The sequence below is a fragment of the Acipenser ruthenus genome, chromosome 13, assembly GCF_902713425.1.
Source record: "Acipenser ruthenus chromosome 13, fAciRut3.2 maternal haplotype, whole genome shotgun sequence".
Classification (NCBI taxonomy): domain Eukaryota; kingdom Metazoa; phylum Chordata; class Actinopteri; order Acipenseriformes; family Acipenseridae; genus Acipenser; species Acipenser ruthenus.
The window spans coordinates 32,347,761-32,360,282 of record NC_081201.1 but is presented as its reverse complement, the minus strand read 5'-3'; the positions used below and the strand labels follow the sequence as shown (position 1 = coordinate 32,360,282).

The window sequence follows — 12,522 nt, the reverse complement described above, 5'->3', positions numbered from 1 at the left end:
AGAAAAGTTTCCCATAGTAAAAAGAGGGTTGGAAATATATTGCACAGCAGTTTTACCCATTTCAGGTTTTACTACGAGCTTGATTAGCCACAGAGTACAGATAACAAGCTCAGGTGTCTTATTAAACTTATTAAACATAGTGAAATCTGGAATGGATCAAACTGCAGTGCTACACAATGGGAGTCTTATTTCCATCCCTAAAAAGCACAGCAAAGTGTAATAAAGCCCAGCAAAAGCATGGTAACGTATAGGATAGCATAGTAAACAAAAAACAAACAAACAACAGAGCAGGCTGTTTGAGTCTGTATTGTATGAAAGCATTTGTATGAAAGGCGAATCATTTTGAGAAAGGGGACAAGCTGCAATAGAAAACACAATAAGAAAGCAGACAAACGTTTTGACAAAAAGTCTATCTTTTAATCAACGTAAAACCTGCTAGGAAAAGGGTTTCTTTAGAGTGTTTTAAAGCACTGGTAGCACAGGATGCTTGGGTTCAACCACCACACCCTCCCTGACTCAAACATGGGTCTCTCTGAAGTCCCTGCTGGGAGGAAATATGCTTTCCTTCAGCAGGGAGAGATAAGCAGCTTATCCCTTTGCAGTGATACAAACAATCACAGGGTTAGAAAACCTCACACTAGCCCTGCATCTGCAGCCTCTCACCCAGCCCTCAGCATTGCAGCCTCTCACCCAGTGCTCAGCAATGCAGCCTCTCACCCAGCGCTCAGCAATGCAGCCTCTCACCCAGCCCTCAGCAATGCAGCCTCTCACCCAGCGCTCAGCATTGCAGCCTCTCACCCAGCGCTCAGCAATGCAGCCTCTCACCCAGCGCTCAGCAATGCAGCCTCTCACCTAGCCCTCAGCAATGCAGCCTCTCACCCAGCGCTCAGCAATGCAGCCTCTCACCCAGCGCTCAGCAATGCAGCCTCTCACCTAGCCCTCAGCACTGCAGCCTCTCAGCCAGCGCTCAGCAATGCAGCCTCTCACCCAGCGCTCAGCATTGCAGCCTCTCACCCAGCGCTCAGCATTGCAGCCTCTCACCCAGCGCTCAGCATTGCAGCCTCTCACCCAGCACTCAGCAATGCAGCCTCTCACCCAGCGCTCAGCAATGCAGCCTCTCACCCAGCGCTCAGCAATGCAGCCTCTCACCCAGCGCTCAGCAATGCAGCCTCTCACCCAGCGCTCAGCAATGCAGCCATCACACAGACCCTGAATATGGTCATTTTTTCATCTGTGTTTTTTACATAGCAATCTGGCTCCTTACTTAGCCTGCACAGCAGGGCTCCTGTAAAGACTGTATTTACCCGCAAGATGCATTCAAACATGACAAATTTGTCTGGAAAACTGCCAATCTGGCAGCACTGACTGGGGAGTAGCCTATAAAAGTCGCATGCATTACCTATTAAACGTTATCTCAAGCAGCGGGTCCTATTTCTAATCAGGCTGCTGCCACTGATCAGAAGAACCGCATCACGATCTTCTTAGGGACTTTTTTTTTTTCTTTGCAGAATCATTCATTTTTTATGTACGTATGCAGCTCACGCAGAATGAATGGTATATTTATCTACACAAGGCATTGCTTTCTGCACCGAAGCAATTGTAATACTTTTTTAAAACAACTACATCAGCAGGAAACGAAAACAAAAGTCTCTTCATAGTTTTCACTACGAGCAGAGCTTTGGGTCATGCGAGTTTAATAAAGCGCAGAATGAATGTAAAGTCTGGACTGCCTCAAACTGCTCTGGGATGGGAGTCTTAATAATAATAATGATAATAATAATAATAATAATAATAATAATAATAATAATAATAATGTATTCAGCAAGCTGAAAAGAAAACAAAAAAAATCATGTTTATGTTTCATAACGTTTTACATTATATATATATATATATATATATATATATATATATATATATATATATATATATATATATAAAAGCTTATATATTAAATAATGATGAATCCTCGCAGTGTATTGCAGTTGTGCGTCAGGCACGTTCAGAGAAGATAATAAACAAATTTGCCCATACTGCGTAGCATGAATTTATTAGAACAAATGTCAACAGCAACACAATCAAAATTCTGTAACATAAATAACAGACAAACTGTAAAATACAAACAAATTCAATAATTACTGCTATATAACTGAAGTATACGTATTTAATTTAAACACACGGAGGACAGCTGCAGCAGTTCATATAACTGGATTTAAAACATGCACCCTTAGTTATACAATATCTAAACAAACTGGATTTTTAAAATGATTAAACAATTACACACACAACGAAAACGCACTTAAAGCTTACTGCAGTTACACTACGGTACTGCATTGTCTAGTTTGCTGTTGTGCGTTTGCAAGCTGCACAGTTTACAATAAATAAATAAATAAATAAATAAATAAATAGGCTAGCGGAAAACAGCAACACAGCGTAATATAATATTCAAAGCAAATGCATGGCAGTCAGACAATATCTAACTAAGTGAGTTAAGACATCACGTCAATAAAAAGTCATGTCATCACACATTGCAATCGCACCCAGTACGCACGTCTTTATCATTGGCAGTACATCCCAGACCGCCCCAATATATTGTTTGGTTTGTGCACGCTTGTTTTTTTCTTTCTTTTAATTATGAGCCAAATTAGCTTTTCAGCTCCCCCATCTGTTACCAAGTCCCATTAATCACGAATTAAAAAGCCGCCAGCCGGCTGCTTTGCTTACCTCAACGCTTCTCTCTCTTTCCTCCTCTTTAACACAGGCGATCGATCGTACACAGCCGCTCTCTCTCGTCCCGTTAGCCGAAGGGACTCGGGGAAAATCGGCAGCGCCGCTCGACCTCTGACGTAACGTCACCTGGCACGGCAGCGGAGGCAACCGTCTTACCTCTCGCGAGACCACCGCGCTGCCATTGCCAAAGATTGCAGAGGCGTCAGGGTTTCGCGCGAGATTTGTCATGCATACAGTCACCTGTGAAGATGCTGATGCTGCGCAGCGCATATACAATGAAAGTCTGTCTATCTGTGTGCTACATTTCACACAAAACTGCCAATTAAAGGAACAATGCATTGCACTATCTATCGCTTTTCTCGACACTAATACAAGCCGTCAACTTTTAGAAATTAGCAACGTCATCAGTTTTAGTGCGAGTCCATAAACTGTGACTCACCAGCGCCATCTAGTGTTTGAGCAATGTGTGCATTAAAAATTACGTATTTACTATGTCATGTTACCCGTCATATAGGTTAAACAAATACGAAGTTATTTTGGAATGATACGCAGCATTATATTACGAGAACACTAAGTGAAACTGTACAGTGTGGTGGTGACGATATATTATTTTATTAAAAATCTATATATATATATATATATATATATATATATATATATATATATATATATATATATATATATATATATATATATATATATATATATTATTAATATTTGGGGTATCATATTATTAAGTGAAATGGTCAGGCCATAGTTATATCAGCACCATCATAACCATTAAAAATGGGAAAGCAAAAAAACCAAAAAAAACATCTGCTGTTTCTGATTTATTCAATTTATTCAAAAAGTGAGCATGCAAAATCTTAGCAAGGGGTGAATATTTATACAGATTGAAAAAAAGAAACAACGAGAAAACAGAATTTTTAAAATGTTTCTTACGTTTAATAAAGAAGAAAAAGAAGACAGATGCACTTCCATCTGATATTTTTTCTTTCCGTTTTGATATATTCCAGTGGTAAGAGTGAGACAGAGAGAGAGTGCTGGTGTAGAAAGCAGCTGTGAGCTTGTCTGTGCGAGGGGCTGGGTAACACAGAGCCATTCTCCTGTTGTATCTAACCAAGACTTTAAACAGCATTCTTGCACTCTCCTGATTCTTTGCTGTTTACCTGTCTTCTTTAAAAATGACTTTATTTTCCCTTCATTGGTGAAGAGCCTTATCCTGCCCCCAACACTGTAGAGTCATTTCATGTCTGTGCAGCAGGTATTACAGTCCCCAACAAAAAGAGGCTCAGCACGGGGGGCCCTAATACCAGCTGCGCAGAGAGGAAGTGACCCTATAGTGTGGAAGTGGCAAGATAAATGAAAGTGATAAATTAAACCTGGAACCAACTGGTTTGGAAAGGCATTTAAAGAACCAGAGCCCCACAATCTCTAATCTGTGGCATTTCCTAAAACAAGGACGGGCAAGGCAGTGCAAGGCACACATTCAAAGAGAACACAACTACCAGTCTAAAACTCTTTATAATATTCATATCCTTTTTATTAACAGTGCTATTCATTATTATTATCATAATCATAATTCGAAATATTGCACTAGAGGGTCACCATAGAAGGGTCTGGATTGTATGGTTCCCCTAGGTGAAAAAGTCCTATATAAAGCCTATAGAAATATAGAAATCTATATTGATTTGTTTGGAAAGGGGGGGGGGCTAAAGATGACATCATTAAGTCCTTTAGGGTAATAAAATAATGTATTCAGGGAATATTAGTGCCCAAGCAAAAATATGTGAATATTGAAGCCTTTACTTTACCATGCTTTTACTGTGACTTACTACATTCTTACCATGGTGTACAACAGTAGCCTTTTCAAACCGTTTCTTATAGCTAATTAAATAGAGCGAATATTCAAAGATTCATCAGAGCACTAATAAATGAAGCATCAAGCTACAAAAGGACATTTTGTGTGCATGCGTGTGTGTTTCCGTGTGTCAGCGTGTGTGCATGTTCGTGTGTCTGTGTGTGTGTTCACATGTGATTGTGTGTCAGTGGGGATTGAGTGTGTGTCAGTGGTGTGTTCACGTATTTGTTTGTGTGTCAGTGTGTGTCTAGGTGTGTCATTGTGTGTGTTTATGCATGTGTCAGTGTGTTTGTGTCAGTGTTTTTGTGTGTGTATGTATTTATGTGTGTCTAGGTGTATCACTGTGTGTTTATGTGTGTGTCAGTGTGTGTCAGTGCGGTGTAGTTCACAGGTCGTCGGTCTCCCCTTCAAAAGGCACGTTCTCCAGATCCACAGACAGCTGGCAGGGCTCCCCGCTTCCCACCCAGCCGATGGGAGTGCGGTTGAAGCAGGGGCGGGAGTTGATGTCGTGCTGGTAGATCACGGGGTGCTCTGGCTCCTCCGGCGCAGTGTCGAACTCCGGCAGCTGGAAGGTCATCAGCTTGGAGGCTTTCTCGTACCCTCCGTAGGGCATGGCGGTCCTGGGGAGAGAGAGAGTGCACACTCAGGGGGAGGGGGGGGGGGGGGGGGAGACACAAAACAGAGGCACAGACACATTCAGAGCTCTAATACTGATCCACCCACCGACAGAGATGAAAACACCACACTTTGTACAACACAGGCACTCAGCTACTTGCCACTCTGAAACCGAATAATAACACCTCGCATGCCCACCTCACGGGGTTATCTGGTGACATGCACATTTATTTCCCCTTCTAATTACTTGGGATTTTCAGATGCTGCTGTATTGTGTTCTGGATGGTACTGTAATAATTTTGTTTCCCAAAAACACCTTACAATTCTCCAGTCTCCTAATCCTTATTATCATCACACCCAATAAAGCTCAGATAAACAGCTCAGAAATCTAAAAACTTGGGGTCCCCAAGTGGCTCATCCAGTTAAAGTGCTGTGGCTGGGAGTGCAGGATGTCATAAAGCTTGGACGGTGCCAGTTCACGTCCGGGCTGTGCAAAGAGACCAAATTTTGTTGAGAACTCCGAAGGGGGCGTCACATTGGCTCTAACGCTCCCAGGGGTGGGGGATGAGAACCATTTCTCCTCATCGCACAACAGCGAACCCTACTGGCCAAACACTGAGCACAATCAGAGTGGATAAAAGCAGGGCTGATCTCTGTTCTCCAAGATCAGTAGCCCGCCCACCTCTGCTCCTTATTGCTCAGCGTAAAAGTAATTCTGGCTTCAGGCTTGTGAGATTGGAGGACGCTCATATGCCTTCAGAACGTCTGTGCTGTGTGGAGACCCGCTGCGGTGAGGAGAAAAAACATAATTGGACATTTTCAAATTGGGGAAAAGATAAATAGAAAATAAATAAATACAAAGAAATCTAAAACCTTTTTCCTTTCAGATAGCACATTTGTAATAAATGTCTTTTTGAATCTGATTTGATCGGCAAGTTCCTGAGTTGGGATTTGGGATTGTGGATCCTGATTATTTTTCTGTTTAGCATGTGAACAGTCTGTAGTGTGTGTCTCTGTCCCGCGGGGGGCACTCTCTACCTGTTGAAGCTCTTGTACTTCACCAGGTCCTTGTGGCTGCAGGGCCCTGGCATGCTGGATCTCATGGTGGCCGTCAGCTCCGCATTCCCTCGCATTGCCCGTTCCCATGGAGATATGTAAGTCCTCACCATGGTAATGCTCTGCTTCGATCTGCCCTTCCCTGCACTCTGATGAGCTTCGCCCTCACCTGGGGGTATCACCACAATCCATTCTCATATCACAAGATATCAACAAGACCCATTCTCATATCACAAGATATCAACAAGACCCATTCTCATATCACAAGATATCAACAAGACCCATTCTCATATCACATGATATCAACAAGACCCATTCTCATATCACAAGATATCAACAAGACCCATTCTCATATCACAAGATATCAACAAGACCCATTCTCATATCACATGATATCAACAAGACCCATTCTCATATCACAAGATATCAACAAGACCCATTCTCATATCACATGATATCAACAAGACCCATTCTCATATCACAAGATATCAACAAGACCCATTCTCATATCACAAGAGATCTCAATATAATCCATTCTCATATCACAAGATATCAACAAGACCCATTCTCATATCACAAGAGATCTCAATATAATCCATTCTCATATCACAAGATATCAACAAGACCCATTCTCATATCACAAGATATCAACAAGACCCATTCTCATATCACAAGATATCAACAAGACCCATTCTCATATCACATGATATCAACAAGACCCATTCTCATATCACAAGATATCAACAAGACCCATTCTCATATCACAAGATATCAACAAGACCCATTCTCATATCACATGATATCAACAAGACCCATTCTCATATCACAAGATATCAACAAGACCCATTCTCATATCACATGATATCAACAAGACCCATTCTCATATCACATGATATCAACAAGACCCATTCTCATATCACATGATATCAACAAGACCCATTCTCATATCACATGATATCAACAAGACCCATTCTCATATCACAAGAGATCTCAATATAATCCATTCTCATGTCAAATCAGCAGAATCCATTCAGAAACATAATTTATACCAAACTTTTAAAGTCACATGCTGTTCAAGTGTAGTAATCAGACAAACCAACAGGCTGAAGTTATTCACCAATAACTTTCAACTCTCAGTCATACGATATACAGAAAGTAGTCATGATGCAACTGATACTCCTGTATGATGTGTCATAGGATAAGGGCATTTAAATGGCAAAATACCTAAATGAGGAATACCAAAAGAAATTAAATGAAATCAATGACAAACATCGAAAATACTTATATTAGAAATCTTTGTCATTGAATTGATCAAGTTTATTTTAGTTTAGCACTATGAAGTGTTTTTTTTTATAGTTTGATGGATGACAAAACTTTAATGGGTGTGAGCATTCATACCAGCTATAAATCGTAAGACTACAAGTAACTAATCCTTTCATCACAAGAATCTATCATAATACGATGCATCTTTCCCAATACAATAATAATAAGAGTGTATCTCGATTGAGCAATACTGAAAGGTCCAGCCCTGGTACCCACCATGTCCATGGCTGGTCTGCATGGTGACATCCCCTCCAGCTCCTCCTCCAGCCCCTCCAGCTACTCCCCTAGCCCCTCCAGCTCCTCCCCCAGCCCCGCCCATGCCTGGTTTGGGAGGAGGGACCGGCGCCTGCTGCTGTCTCCCTGTGCCCGCCTGGCCCACCATCTGACCGCTGACCAGGTGACCCCCCACATCCATCATGCTGTGGCCAGACTGCATCGCCCCGCCCAGGCTCGGCACAAACTTCTGGAAATTGTCCTGGAAGAGCAAGGCAAGCAGACCAACAAAACGAGTTCAGACCCAATTGAGTGGGGTCTATCTCATGTATTTATCAGACCTGAACAGAGGTCGATTCAACTACCGTCTGCCACTGTTTAAATAATTAAAACAGACAGAAACACTCTATAGAGACCATGTTACACAAAGAGGCCAAAACACATGTGATCAATTGAATACTCAAATCCTCTAAATGGGAAGTGTAAACAAGTGATTCCAAGTTCTAAGGATCTACTAGTAGATTTTGAACGCCTTTTACTCCAAATCAGCATTGGTGAAATGTTTTTTGGAAAGTAGAAATGCACTCAATAAAGTTATCAACACCAGAGATAAGCAGCTCAGGTATTTGATTCAGTGGCTTGTAGTCTCATGCCGTTTCTTATTAGTTTTAGTAATTGTACAGTAGTTGGTGTTGTTTTTCTTTCATTATGTCATGGTTAAGTCCCTGTTTGGGCTCCAATCTTTATAGTGAACTACTGGAAAGGTACAGCAACATCATTAGCACAATCTACAGTTATGGCCAAATGTTTTGCATTACCCAGAATTTTAGGATTGAGACTTTTTTAAAAAAAACTATTTGAATATAATTTAGATCTTTTATTTAACATCATGTAATCAAAGAAACTACAAAATGATACAGCAAAAGTCTACTGGAAGCCATAATAGTATTTCATGTTAGAATTGTATCAGTTTTTCGTTAAGTAGATGGAAAACTACAAAGTGGTATGTAATTCAATATGTTAGCGTAACATTATTCAACAGGTTTTATTCGACTTTATGAAGAAAAATAAATTAATTATATTGGGTGATGCAAAACTTTTGCCACAGTTGTAGAGGCAGTGACTGAGAATGGATACCGCTCTCCAGCTTCAGAGACAAATGGTCTCTGTCTGTCTGCCTGTCTGTCTACTGTGCCCAAAACAGCCTGGCTCCATTAGAGGGCATGACGTATGTATTACTCAAAGTCTCAGTTTGGGAGAGAGTTCATTACACACTGATGGCTACAACTGATATATTGAAGTTTCTAAAGCCTTTGAAATTTTCAAGCAATTGTCACCATGTGCAGTGTGCTTTATCATGAATCCAGACTAGCGTCCCTACCATGGACTCATCATTGAAGATGTCAGGGTTGTTCTCCCAGATGAATTTCTCCACCCTTTTCTGCCGTTGTTTGAACATCTTGGAGCCCTTGTTCCCGAGCAGAGACAGCTCCTCCAGCATGATGTCTTTGGGAGTGCTGATCTTCTTCCCCAGGTTCAGTTCTCCCTCATCCACAACTGGAAAACAAACGCAAAACCAGTCATACAGGGGGACACACTCCAAAATAACTATACTTAGAAATGCATACAGAGGAGACAGCATGGGCGTGGCGTTCACAGAGTCCTGCAGTTATATACAGAGGAGACAGCATGGACGTTCATAGAGTCCTGCAGTTACTCCACCAGTGGGGATGAGGCTGAATAACCTGGAAGAGCCCCCGAATGAGTTGTGTGTTGTTTACAGTGATCCTCACGAGTGAAAGAGACCACCGCACTCTGTGCACCTTCAGAGAGAACTCTGTTTATATGACATGTACAACGTATGGAAAAGAAAGTATGTTTAAAATGAAATTCCAAGCAGCTGAATTCAGACAATTACTTTCCTCCCCATCTGCTTAGCAACACGACGTACTTCTCCCGGTCATTCATGTATTGGAATGAATGAATCCAAAATGAGATCCAGTAAAACGCAAATACTCACTGAGCAGCATTGGATGTTAAAAAATGAATCTGTTATTCTGTGAGCTCTTGTTGTATAGTAAAAGAAATGTCTTTTTCAATATCTTCAGTGCCTGCAGTGTTTGTCATCGAATTTCTAAATGCAGCAGCACTATGGAGTGGTGTATATGGGTAACAGGATGAGGTGCATTAGACTGTAGCTATGCGTGACTGTCTGTTTATGCATGTCTATGCATGTCAACTTTTTACCTAAAACACACACACACACACACACACTTCAAAACACAGGTACGTTAACTACATTTCGAAACACATAGAGGAGACACCATGGATGTGCGTGCAGTACTGTTGTTATTCCACCGGGATAGATGAATAACCCGGACCAGCCCCAGGTGGGGTTGTTCTATACAGAGGCAGTGTGGTCCTGTGGTTAAAGTCCAGGGCTTGTCAAATCCCACCTCTGCCACTTGACTGATTCACTGTGTGACCCTGAGCAAGTCACTTAACCTCCTTGTGCTCCATCCTGCGGATGAGATGTTAAATCTATTGTAAGTGACTCTGCATATAATGCACAGTTCACAGCCTACCTCTGTAAAGCGCTTTGTGATGGTGGTCCACTATGAAAGGAGCTATATAAAAATAAAGATATTATTATATATATTATTAAGATATTACACAGTGTAAGCCAAGGACGCTGCAACAACGAAACAGCAATCTAAAACCAAATCCCAGAGCCTTTTTCACAGAACGAATGGACAGCGGACTGCGCGATAGAGACAGTATGAGGTGAACGTGTCTGATCTGCAAAGCCAGCGTTCCCTCACCCTGCATGATCTTGGAGATCACTTTCGTGGACTTTTTCCTCTTGTTGGGTGCTGGGGTCCCGGACAGAGGCATGGCTGCTGACTGTAAAGATAACAAAAAGTAGAAGCAGCAAATTCATATGAAACCTCATGAATATAGTACATTCATATGAAACCTCATGGATATAGTACATTCATATGAAACCTCATGGATATAGTATAGTACAGTACCTGGGGGTTGCTTCAATCAAAACGTTACATCCTGTCACAGAACATGGAAAGATCTATTGAATAGACCTGGGAATCTTTAAATGAGATGTCTGTAGTTGTCTGTCACTGGACTTCCCAGGCAGTTACAGTTTCCTGTCACTATAATAGGTGTATATTACACACTGGAGTAAGAAGCTGGGGTCAGTGTAGCTGTACAGTGTAATTAACCTGTACACCTACTTTAAATGTTCAATATCTTCAAAACATGCTTTTACTGTACAAGAAGCTCTATGCTTGGCTACTCCACTGTGGGTGTGGCGCCCCTTTTCTCTGAGAGTGAGAGATGGAGCAAGGTGGAGAGTATGGTGGATCTGTGAACATTCGCTCTGAACAGAAACACTGTTTAACTAAGACATCCTGTCAGGAATCTCTATTTATGTTGTATCAGTCCTATGCATTGCAAGCAGCATGTTTACTCAGTAAATGCTTCGACTCAGACCAGCTGGAAAGCGCTACGTGTCGTCTTGGATTCCTGTCGGTTAATAAGCACGGCCTGACTGCCGAACCCTGGGAGTTTGTCCTTTTATTCATCCTACTCAAAAGCATACAGTTCCAGCAGCCCTTACACCAAAAGTTCTTTGTAGCAGTACAGTCATTATTGTGTTAGATGGGCCTTTTAACGCACACACAAAATACAGACATTATTGTGTAATATGGGCCTTGTCAACATACACACACTGTACAGTCACTATTGTATAATACTGGTCTGGTTAGCACACACACACACACACATGCACACGCACATGCACACACACACACTCACGCACATGCACACACACACGCACACGCACACGCACGCGCACACAGATAGCTGAGTTTGGATTTACAGAAACTCCTGAAACTTCAAGTCCTTGTGGAGCTGTGAGTGGAAAGCGAAAGCCTCACAGTCCAGCTACCCGGTTCAGGTTACCCCAGATGGGTATTCCTGGCTCAGAGAGCTATATAAATCTGCTGCAGAGAGCTGAGCTGGAGGGTCAGCAAATTCCCACAGCCAATACAGAGTTTAAGACGTGGGCTTAAACAGAAAAACACATACCCGTATGCAGTTACCGCTTAAAAATAACATAGATTAATAAAACATTTAAATATGACACTTAGCACATGACGCAAGTGACACATTTACTACTGACGGCAGACAGTGCATCGTTATGAACCTGCTTGGCAATTTATTTCTTTAGAAATGTTTATACTTTTACACATGTCCATTTCTTTTTTGTTCCTTCCTAGTTAAGCATGCAGTTTGCAAATAAGCTTGTTTAAAAAAAAACTTACTTGGAGTGGAGAATCCTTCTTGAGAAAAGTTAAAAAAAAAAGTTTCAAGAAAGGGGGAGAAATCAATCAATGACTCAATAAATAAAGACAAAGAAATCCTGCGGCTCGCCTCTCTGCATCACAGTCTGTGGGGGTCTGCACAGGACTAAGGGCTGGTTAAAGGGCAGGCAAGTCAGGAGACAGATACTTTCTTGCAGATGCATCATGGACCTATATATAGAACAGGAGCAAAAGAGAGAGGGGGGAGAAGGAGGGAGAGAGGGCAAGAGGGGGAGAAGGAGGGAGAAAAAGAAAGAGGGAGTCTGGGAAGAGTTATTATTTAAAATGACATTGAGAAAATGAATCAGCACCCTTTTCAAATGTGCACCCGCTGAACAAAGGCAC

General features: G+C 41.8%; 2 protein-coding genes across 9 annotated transcripts in view; both read right to left on the bottom strand.

Annotated features, from left to right (window-relative positions):
• Positions 1-3,329, bottom strand: part of LOC117417699 (inactive ubiquitin carboxyl-terminal hydrolase 54-like) — a 45,328-nt gene extending 41,999 nt beyond the window's left edge. For 2 of the 5 annotated variants that reach the window (XM_058985146.1, XM_034925771.2), the window contains exon 1: positions 2,722-3,328. The gene's annotated coding sequence lies outside the window, so the exon portion shown is untranslated. Of the gene's footprint in view, positions 1-2,721 lie in introns of all 5 variants that reach the window. The other 3 variants (XM_058985148.1, XM_058985149.1, XM_058985147.1) reach the window with 2 other exon arrangements.
• A 220-nt stretch (positions 3,330-3,549) lies between these two features.
• Positions 3,550-12,318, bottom strand: LOC117417736 (myozenin-1-like). 4 transcript variants are annotated; one of them, XM_034030017.3, is made up of 6 exons: positions 12,139-12,314; positions 10,618-10,699; positions 9,177-9,352; positions 7,799-8,057; positions 6,242-6,428; positions 3,550-5,208 (listed from the first exon to the last, which is right to left on the bottom strand). In XM_034030017.3, exons 2-6 carry the CDS (start codon positions 10,688-10,690, stop codon positions 4,974-4,976), a joined length of 930 nt encoding a protein of 309 aa, XP_033885908.2. In that variant the 5' UTR covers positions 10,691-10,699; positions 12,139-12,314; the 3' UTR covers positions 3,550-4,973. The 4 variants fall into 4 exon arrangements, with proteins under 4 accessions (XP_033885908.2, XP_058841127.1, XP_033885909.2 ...); XM_058985144.1 differs by lacking the exon at positions 12,139-12,314 and adding an exon at positions 10,252-10,316; XM_058985145.1 differs by lacking the exon at positions 3,550-5,208 and adding an exon at positions 5,242-5,988 and having other exon boundaries at positions 12,139-12,318.
• Between the last annotated feature and the right edge of the window lie 204 nt (positions 12,319-12,522).